Here is an 11,191-nt window from a genome sequence, read left to right as displayed (position 1 = left end):
CCATATTGAACACAGCTAGTCCATCTGGACTCATTTAAACAGATCTCACATTCTAGGAAAAAAATCAATACAAAAAGTGAAGAATTCAAAAACATCCTCATAGTCTGAGTGTGGAAGGTACTTTTATCCCTGGTGTCAGTCTGTAAGGCATGCTTATAGTCTGAGTGTGGAAGGTACTTTTATCCCTGGTGTCAGTCTGTAAGGCATGCTTATAGTCTGAGTGTGGAAGGTACTTTTATCCCTGGTGTCAGTCTGTAAGGCATGCTTATAGTCTGAGTGTGGAAGGTACTTTTATCCCTGGTGTCAGTCTGTAAGGCATGCTTAAAACTATTAGTTATGAATGGTGCAAAAAAAAACAAGAACAAAATAAATAAAACTTTTGCAAATAAAAAAATAAGCAAGGTTACAATGAAAACCTAGAGGTAAGACCTAAAAACTTAGTTTGGATTATTATTATTTTTTATTATAAATTGACGGTAAAGAAACTGATCCCCAGTGATGATCCTTATAGCACGAGGTAACAGAATCACCCCATGACGTCACCCGGCTGTGTGGTGTACTTTATACCTTTATCTTACTGCTTTCTGGATATCTGATCTACACACCCCCTGTACAACCTGTATATCTGATCTACACACCTCCTGTACAACCTGTATATCTGATCTACACACCGTGAGTTTACACTCTATACATTTATTAACATCCATTAAAAGTCCTTCATTAGAGCTGACAGACCACATGGCTGGTTGTGGACATTATAGTTTGTTGAGTTTGACTCACCTTTACCTTCACATACCTGTCCATCTACCTTCACATACCTGTCCATCTACATGCACATACCTGTCCATCTACCTCCCGTGAGTTGTTTTACACTTTATAAACATGTATCATTATTATAGGCCTAATTAATTAATTCAGCTCATTAACAAACCAGATTCTGTGATCCTTCATTAGGTTGTTCATTATGTCTCTGACACGCCTGTACCTTTACCAAAGATTACCTGATATAATCTATCATTATTAACATGAATCAATGAATCCACCAGGTTGATGTGTTACAGCCTAGAGGATGATTTAAATGAGGCGGAAATATGTTTTGGTGCATTTCTTTTTGGTAAATGCGTATTATGTGTATTTTCGTGTCTGCTTCGGTGTATAGTGACTTGTTGAAACGTGTGTGCATTAATTATATGGTTGCTTTACGACTCACTTCACTGATTTATTGGTTTGGTTTGATTTAAATGAGTTTGTTTAGATTGTGGTGTGTGTGTTGTGTCTAGGCCTCACTGTCTCTCTGCTGTAGCCTATATAGGCTATAACTATGAGAAGTGTATAGCGTCCATTTGGTTCGTTTAATTTGATTTAAATGAGTGTGTTTAGATTGTGGTGTGTGTGTTGTGTCTAGGCCTCACTGTCTCTCTGCTGTAGCCTATATAGGCTATAATGTGTTTACCTATGAGAAGCGTATAGCGTCCATTTGGTTAGTTTAATTTGATTTAAATGAGTGTGTTTAGATTGTGAACTGACTATAAATTATAATGAATCTTTGAGCTGACTGTCTTTGTGCTGTAATGTGTTGCATTAGGGGAAGCGTAGCGTCCATTTGGTTGTGATTTAAATGAGTGCGTTTAGATTATTGTGAACTGAGTATAAATTATAATGAATCTTCTTTACGGCTGTCTTTGTGCTGTAAATGAGTGTGTTTAGATTGTGAGTGTAATTGTCTTGACGGATGGCTTAATTTCTGCATGTCATTCATGCAACATCAGGCAGCATTTAGCTATTAATTGTCTGGTTGTTTTTAATTAGTTAGATTTGATTTGAATCTGTTTTCCACAACCCCAAACAATTTTGGAATAAACTGAACACTTTTCTCACTTTTCTCACTTTTCTCCCACTGTACACTGTACTCCTATGTTACAGCTGGTTCCCAAACACAAACGCCCATAATGGTTCTTTCTCTTTCAAAAAACTTCAGCGTACCGATGTCTACTACACAATATGTGAATTAAAAGAAAGTTGTGGTGCCGGTCCTGACGGTCTTGAAGCTAAATTTGTTAAACTTGCTGCTCACATATTAATGTATCCCCTCACTGACCTGTTCAATCTGTCTCTGTCTACCTCCTCACTCCTCACTCACCGACATAAATAATTACAGACCCATTTCCAGCATTTGCACTATTGCGAAAGTCTTCGAAAGAAGTATCTACAAACAGCTATCAGATTACATTAACCGTGGCAACATTTTATCCCCTCTTCAATCAGGATTCAGACCACACTTCTCCACAACCACAGCTACCTTAAAATTCACAAGCGACGTACTTCTGTCCTTTTGACAAAAGGCATCTCACTGGTGCAATATTTATTGATCTTTCCAAATCATTCGACATGGTTGACCACTACCTCCTTCTTGACAAACTCTTCTCTGTTGGTTTAAATAGAAACGCTCTCCTATGGTTCAATTCCTATCTCCACAACAGGCGTCAGTGTGTAGCACTACAAGGCTCTAAATCAGACTTTTCATTAGTAGAGAAAGGTGTTCCACAGGGGTCTATAATGGGACCACTCCTCTTCTCTATATTCATAAATGACCTACCTGATATCTGTTCCCACTGTCAAGTCCAACTCTATGCCGATGACACTGTTATCTACGTTTCTGACAAAAACACTCACCAAATTCAACACCTCCTACAGTCTGATTTCAATCTGGTCCAAAAATGGCTTCAAAACAATATGCTTTTATTGAACAAAAAGAAGTCCTGCAGCATGCTATTCGGCCACTCACGCAGTAGTGCAAACACCTCCGATCTACGGATTCAATTCAATGATGGTTCTAACCTGGAGAAAGTGGACACATTCAAATACCTTGGTATCACACTTGACCCTGAACTTTCTTTCAAACCCCACATTGATCTCATATTAAAGAAAACCTATGGCAGTTTGTGCTCATTATACCCCTCCATCAACTGCTTCTCATTCGAAGTAAGGAAAAGAATCATAAACCAAGTACTACTCCCCATTGTAGATTACGCCGACATAGTATATCAGAACACCACTGAAACCATCCTCAAACCTCTTAACGTATTAAACAACTCACTATGCCGATGTGTATTGAGGTGCCCATACCAAACACACCACTGTTCCTTATACAGTTCACTTGACTGGCTGCAGCCTAAGGCAAGAAGACAACTTCACTGGTACCAATTCATCTTTAAATGTGTGCACTTCAACTGCCCTCCATACCTGAAACAGTCACTGGTACTATATACATCCCCATATCCACTATACTCAACATCCCTATTGTGCTATTCCCAGAAGAATATTCTCTGAATCCGGACGTAGATCATTCCATTACAAAGCTCCATCTGACTGGAACAATCTTCCTCTTTCTATGAGATCTGTGACCTCCCCTGGCTGCTTCAGGACTTCCCTGTATTCACACCTCAAAACAACCTGTTCATGCTACTAACACTGCCCGTACTGCTGTTTACTTCTGACCCTTGTTTCAAGCCACTGTACTCTTAATATGCTTGTCCAGATGGGGGAGTGGGTGGGAGAGGATGAGCAAGCTAACTGTATCTGTACATGTCTGTATTGTCTATTGTGCACTGTCTATTTGTGTAACTGCACTGTACTGTATATGTAATGTTTTTTACCTGTGTACGGGACCCCCTCTAAAATGAGATGCCACATCTCAAGGGGCTATCCTTTCAATACATTCTGACCAAAATTCTGTTTGTTTTGATGCTAAACTCACTGATGTTGTGTTTCTGCGGTCACGTGTTTATAAAAGAGAATTAATGTAACATCTTGAGGTGAAACAACATGTCTATCTGTTGTCTTGTTGGGTTAATTGACCTTTATTTGATTTAAATATGTTTATTTGATGTGAGGAGTGTGTTGTGTTATAGGACTGTTTATTATTCCCAAAGTGGGGAGTTCCAGGGGGTCCCCAGCTAAATGGCAATTTAATACAAAAACTGTTGCTGTCCCACTACAGTTATCTGAAAACTTTAGTTACTAGTTACTTTGAAGACATAAATTAATATATTATTAAACATACATTAACCACTTCAGATCTATTTTATACATCATCTTTCACTATTTTGATGCCAATACTTTTGCACTTTCACTCAATTAATATTTGGAACACATGCCTTTTAGCTGTAACAGAGTATCTTTGCTCTGGAGAGGGAAGTCTGGAGCTCTCTGGTGGAGCTGTTGCCCCCGCGACCCGACTACGGATAAGAGCTCTCTGGTGGAGCTGTTGCCCCCGCGACCCGACTACGGATAAGAGCTCTCTGGTGGAGCTGTTGCCCCCGCGACCCGACTACGGATAAGAGCTCTCTGGTGGAGCTGTTGCCCCCGCGACCCGACTACGGATAAGAGCTCTCTGGTGGAGCTGTTGCCCCCGTGACCCGACTACGGATAAGCGGTTGAAGATGCATGGATGGAGAGGATCTTTAGATTGTGGTATTGCTACTTTTACTTAACGTAAAATACTTCTTCACTACTGTTTATGACCATGTGTACAAAATAATGACAAACTCTGAATTACGAATCAACTTATTAACACTTCACTGGTTTTACAGTGTAAATATGTAACTTTATTGACACATCAGTGGTTGACAGTGTAAAGAAGTTGTTGAAACATAATTAATTTGCATAAAGCTCCATATATGGTGTTGTTATTCATAAATGGAGGAGGAATAAAAGGGAGAGCAGGAGACATAAGAAGTCAAACATGAGACATCCATCATGTCAAAGAGAAGCTCCAAAAAATACTGTTTTAAAAATTAAAAAAGGAATACTTGTCATGATGGTTTCAACTTTTTTAGAACATTTAGGAATGTCCATTCCGGAGTATGTCCCTATCACACAGTGAAAATGAAATTGTAGCTAGCCTTTCCTGTATTAAGCCTAACTCGGCCCCTGGGTCTGATGGCCTTAGAGTGTTGAAAGAAAATGTTCATGAACTTAAAGGTATTGTGTTGATGCTATTCCAGTATTTGCTTGACTCTCTAACAATGCCCAATTTATGGAAAATGTCTTGTATTGTGCCTCTCCCCAAGAAGCCTGGAGCCACTGAACTAAAAGACTTCAGGCCCATTGCTCTTACTTCCATTTTGGGAAAATGTTTTGAAGGAGTTATAAGCAGACAAATCACAGCGATGGTTGCTAACAGCTTATAGATCATCTCCAATTTGCTTATAAAAGTCAGAGAGGAACTGATGATGCAACTATCAGCCTGTTTAACACCCTGTCAAAGCATCTCCAAGTCCCCTCCCACTTTGCCAGGGTCCTTTTTTATTGATTTTACCTCTGCTTTCAACAGAATGCAGATACACACCCTTCTGCAGAGACTCATTGACATAGGGGTAAATGGAGGTATTATCCATCTTGTCAGAGACTTCCTCTCTGACCGTCCTCAACAGGTCCGTGTTAATGATACTCTGTCCGACATCACTGTGCTTAACACTTGTGCTCCACAGGGGACTATCTTATCCCCCTTACTTCTCTCCTTATATACAAATGAATTCCAGTTAGACCAGGATATGTTTCATTTGTTCAAATATGCGGATGATATGGCCCTGGTTGCCTTACTGAAGAAGGGGGACACAGCGGGGGAGGAAGCATACAGAGTACATGTGTCATCTCTTCAGAACTGGTGTGAGAAAAGCTCCTTAGGGATCAATGTGACAAAAACAAAAGAACTTGTCATTCATGAAAAGGAACCTGTGCAGTTCATTAGTGGACAAATAGTGGAGGTAGTAGACACTTTTAAATACTTAGGCACATATATTGACAGCAAACTCAATTTCAGTGAAAATACTGACCAGATTTTTAAAACTTGTAACCAACGCCTCCATCTACTACACAAGCTCCACTCCTTTAGAGTGAGAAGCATATTATGGAGACGGTCTATAAAAACCTGATAGAGGGAATTTTGACTTTTAACATGGCTATGTGGTATGGAAATCTAAATGTAAAAGGAAGAGGCAAGCTGCAGCGAATAGTAAACCTAGCATTAAAAATCATTGGGAAGAGACAGCAACAAATAGGCTGTATCTACAAGGAGGTACTTCGTAAAAAAGCTATCAAGATAGCAAACGACCCTCTGGTAAGATAGCTACTTCCCTCTGGTAGACGGTACAAAGTGCCAAGAGATAACCGTAACATTTTTAAAAATTCCTTCATACCAAATGCCATTAAGGCACTAAATGATACCATGTCTCGCTAGATTTGTTGGTTTTTCCAATGTATTTGCCACTGTTGTCCTGCACTTTTTGTTTTCCTTGAAAAATAATTGTGTTAAGTGTTGTTGCTGTTGTTGTAACTGTTTGTTTTTTTTACTGTTGAGACCGAAGACAAATTTCCATACGTGGACAAATAAATGAAACTAACTAACTAACTGACATCCCAGACAGGGTGATCATTTGGGTGACGGCTGGGTCTGTGGGAGTGTTGTTGGTCTGAGGAGGCTCTTCAGCGAAGGCTTTCTCCAGAACCTTTAGGACGGACCTGCTGCGGAACACGTCCTTGAAACCCTTACTGAACACGTACAGCAGCGGGTTCAGGCCGCTGTTGAGGAGAGCCAGGGCTTGGGTTATGGGAAGCCCGAAGAGGAGCACAACATCCAGTTTGTCACTGGGCTCTATCAGACCCGTCTGATAAGACACATAAATCAGCCGTATGATGTGGAAGGGGATCCAGCACAGGAAGAACGCGGCGATAACAGCTGCTATGACTTTGAAGGAGCGACCTGATTGGCCGGCCAGCGAGCGGTTATTCCTGAGCCGGTAGATGATGACAGAATAGCAGGAGACGATGACGGAGAAAGGAACCACGAATCCCACGATGAAGTTAGGGATGACGCCTGTGGTGGTGAATGCATAGTTGTCGAAGCACTCGACCGTATCACCGTAGGTCTCTGTGCCCATAAAGATGAAGTAAGGGATGTTCAGAGCCAAGGCCAGAACCCAGACTCCCAGACTGACCCAGGATGCCTTTCTGACGGTGCGGTGGTTCCGGGTCCACACTGGACACGCCACACACACACATCTGTCCACACTGATGACCACCAGAGTGTAGATACTGGCGTACATGTTCATGTAGAAAACCAGACCGTCCATCTTGCACATGAACCAGCCAAAAGGCCAGTGTCCGTCTAGAGCGTACCATGTGATTTTCAGCGGCAGGAAGGCTGTAACCAGGAAGTCGGCCACAGCGAGGTTGAGGTACCAGACGGTGCTGACGGTTTTCTTCATCCTGACGCCCGTCACCCAGATGACCACACCGTTCCCCAACACGCCGAGCACACACACCACGCTGTAGATGACCACGGACATGATGCTGAGGGATTTGAATATTTTATCCAAGTCCCAGTCCCCAGACCCCATCGTCCTGAAACCCAAAAATAAGAAAATAATGAATATAAGATCATGCTTTGTTTTAACACGCCGTGTATTATTATTACTATTATAATAATGAACACATTTGCTACACAGAGATTTGATGAACACACACACACACACCACACACATACACACGCACACACACACACACACACACACACACACACACACACACTCTACTCTACTGCAAGATGTCTTGTATGACGTCTTACGTTGACACTTACTGCCCTAAACAAACATTAAAGTCTATAGAATTCATAATTAGGCTCTAAACATACATTAAAGTCCATAGACTTGGCTGGCCTATGACATCATTTCGGAAAGCCATGATGTACAACACAACATTTCCCCCTGTGTGTGTGTGTGTTTGTGTGTGTGTGTGTGTGTGTCATAACAGAGCTGTGTGTGTGTCATAACAGAGCTGTGAGTGTGTGTGTGTGTGTGTGTGTGTGTGTGTGTGTGTGTGTGTGTGTGTGTGTGTGTGTGTGTGTGTGTGTGTGTGTGTGTGTGTGTGTGTGTGTGTGTGTGTGTGTGTGTGTGTGTGTCATAACAGAGCTGTGAGTGTGTGTGTGTGTGTGTGTGTGTGTGTGTGTGTGTGTGTGTGTGTGTGTGTGTGTGTGTGTCATAACAGCTGTGTGTGTGTCATAACAGAGCTGTGTGTGTGTGTGTGTGTGTGTCATAACAGAGCTGTGTGTGTGTGTGTGTGTGTGTGTGTGTCATAACAGAGCTGTGTGTGTGTGTGTGTGTGTGTGTGTGTGTGTGTGTGTGTGTGTGTGTGTGTGTGTGTGTGTGTGTGTGTGTGTGTGTGTGTGTGTGTGTGTGTGTGTGTGTCACACAGCTCTGTAAACATTTTAGTCCAGTTTGACAAACTTTTGCATTTTGCAATATATTTAGTCTTAGTTGTAGTCATCGAAGATTAGTTTTTATATTGTTTTCGATACAAAAGGCAGTCAACAAGCATTGTTGAGATTTTTCCAAATTTGGAAAAATAACAGATCTACAAGCTTGCAGTGCGGCAGGATGGGGGACATGCTGTGAGCTTGTATATCTGATGACTGGTGGAGTCATAGTAAATAAGTAAATAATCTGTGAGCTTGTAGATCTGCTATTTTCAGCATGCAACCAAGTGTAAAATGAGCCATTACGACGCCATCTAGGCCCGCCAAAATGTATTTTAGTCGACCAAATAAACTGTATATAAATATAATATATATATATAATATAATATATACACAGTGGTGGAAAAAAGTACTCTATTTACACTATTTTTACACTATTACTATTACACTATTTTGTATTATTTTTTCCTAAAAGGTTATTTCGGATGTTTGGACTCAAAGCTGTAGGAAATACTTATATAGTGGTTGTAAACGTATTCATTGATTGGCTGAGTCCCGTGGTGGGAGTTCTGCTCTGGTTTTGGTGAATATTAAGTAGTTATGGTCATTGGTGGTGGTGGGGGTCACTGGGGGTCACACATTAAAAATAAACTAATTCACAGAACTAGCATCATTTGTGTTGTTGCTATTTCTACCATATAGAGCAACATTGGTTCACCTTTGACCTCTCTGTCACATGGAACTATAGTTTAGTGCTGTGTGAGTACAACAGTATTGTTATCAAAACGTACTTAAAGTACTCATTATGCAGAGCGTCCAATTTCAACACAAGTTTTGAAATGAATACAGATATTTTAAAAATAGCAGATCTACAAGCTCACAATTTGTCACAATGTGACACATTGTGAGCTTGTAGATCGGCTATGTTCAAATGGCCAAAACGTATAAAGGGCTGAAGTGGTTAATGTATGTTTTGTGATAACAATCAAGATCTACAAAGTAACTATACTTTTCAAATAAATGTAGTGGAATAAAAGTACAATATTTGGATCCAAGACGGAGTGGAATAGAAGTAATAGTATTGGAAATGGGAAATACTCAAGTATAGTACAAATACTACCTCAAAATTGTGTGTGTGTGTGTGTGTGTGTGTGTGTGTGTGTGTGTGTGTGTGTGTGTGTGTGTGTGTGTGTGTGTGTGTGTGTGTGTGTGTGTGTGTGTGTGTGTGTGTGTGTGTGTCTCTGCATGCTTGTACATCTGCTATTTTTGAAAAGAAATTGAAAATAATTCAGACCGGGTGTTCCATGATCATTACATGTCATAATAAAGACAATACAATAAAAGCATAGTTACCTGTTTCAATCATTACTGTCATAATAAAGACAATACAATAAAAGCATAGTTACCTGTTTCAAAGTGTTGAAGAGACGTCAGCCAGAGAAGAGTCTTGGTAGAAGTGTGGCCAGTGACCAGTGAGGAGGCTAATTTATACATGTGCGTGTGTGTGTGTGTGTGTGTGTGTGTGTGTGTGTGTGTGTGTGTGTGTGTGTGTGTGTGTGTGTGTGTGTGTGTGTGTGTGTGTGTGTGTGTGTGTGTGTGTGTGTGTGTGTGTGTGTGTGTGTGTGTGTGTGTGTGTGTGCCATTGATTTCCATCGGTGCCGTCTGGCCTCATCAGGTCGGCCTACACACAGAAACACACAGAAACCAAGCCTTGTTTTGCAATAATAATAATTGTAAAAATATGAATTTGCCTAAAACAGCTTTCTGACAAGTAAACATTTAATATCCCTTATAAAAGTATATTTTAAGTATGTTTTAGTAAGTCTGTGTTCTAATCTAAGGAACTAACCTTTGGATTCTTTAAGTGAGAACTCACATGCTTGTTGTCTATCATGTAATCTATTTCAGGTCCTTTGTTTGCTCAGTGATGTCTAGCTCTGTCCTAAGACAGTAGTGACTGTTTCTACAGCTCTTTATCTGACCTCATCAATCCACAGACCCTCATGTGACATCATGCCACATGTCCTAGTTGGAGTAGTCTCGCGTTAACAGACAACTATGCCACAATCTCCGAATGCTATATAGAGTCTGGGACTATAGCCCCCACGAAAATGTATTTTTTTATTTCCTTTTCTGCTAAGCAACAAGCTATAGCCTTAGATGTTTTCTATTTATATTAGGATAAATATGCGCGACTGTAAAGATGAAACGGAAGTGGCGAGGAGGCTCCACTTCCGCTGTGTCCGGATACTCATGAGACCTGTTCCGTTGGCCCAGACTGTACGGAGCGTTTGGAAATCGCGGAGGCAAAAGTCTGGTAACGGGAGACTATAGTTGGAGCCAAGGACTATCTAAAGAGGACGAGAAGCGAAGACCGTACGGTGGACGCCATGTTGCTCCATGGAAGGAAGGAAAGAAACATGCGCAGCCGTAAAAACCTTCTCTTATAGGGGGTCCCTGGCATATCTTTTCAAATGGGGGGTCCGCCGGCTAATGAGCATCATATTTTGGGGGGTCCTTGACATGAAGATGTTTGGGAGCCAGTGCTGTACAGAACTGGACAGTGAATACAGTAGGGTGCTGCATGTGAATGTGCATTATGTTATACTTTAGCTATTGAAAAAAAAAGCTCGTAGCGCGCCACCGAGTGGCGCGCTACGAGCTTGTAGGTCTGCTATTTTCGTAAAATCGTGAAAATGTAGCGCACATCTTTGAATATATATTCTTTCAGAGCAAACGTTTCAACTCAAATCTTTGCTTCTGAGGGGGGTCCCTGGAACAAATGTTTTTCAAATTGGGGTCGGCGGCCAATTACACATAATTCCTGGGGGTCCTTGACATGAAATATTGAACACCACTGACATAGAAACATGCGTATTTCAGAAAACAGACTTTTTTATTTCGACGTCAGGCCTAAATGGGTTAATAAGAGATGAG

At 41.0% G+C, this 11,191-nt stretch overlaps 1 protein-coding gene across 1 annotated transcript; it reads right to left on the bottom strand.

Annotated features, from left to right (window-relative positions):
• Positions 1-6,404: 6,404 nt before the first annotated feature.
• On the bottom strand, positions 6,405-7,400 carry LOC306943162 (formyl peptide receptor 2-like; the record flags this gene model as incomplete). Its single annotated transcript, XM_079529363.1, has 1 exon — positions 6,405-7,400. The coding sequence occupies one exon, from the start codon at positions 7,398-7,400 to the stop codon at positions 6,405-6,407; it is 996 nt and encodes a 331-aa protein (XP_079385489.1).
• Between the last annotated feature and the right edge of the window lie 3,791 nt (positions 7,401-11,191).

Source organism: Electrona antarctica (genome assembly GCF_951216825.1).
Source record: "Electrona antarctica genome assembly, chromosome: 19".
Classification (NCBI taxonomy): Eukaryota; Metazoa; Chordata; class Actinopteri; order Myctophiformes; family Myctophidae; genus Electrona; species Electrona antarctica.
Note: the sequence above shows the minus strand (reverse complement) of the source record. Positions and strands in the feature narration are given on the sequence as shown.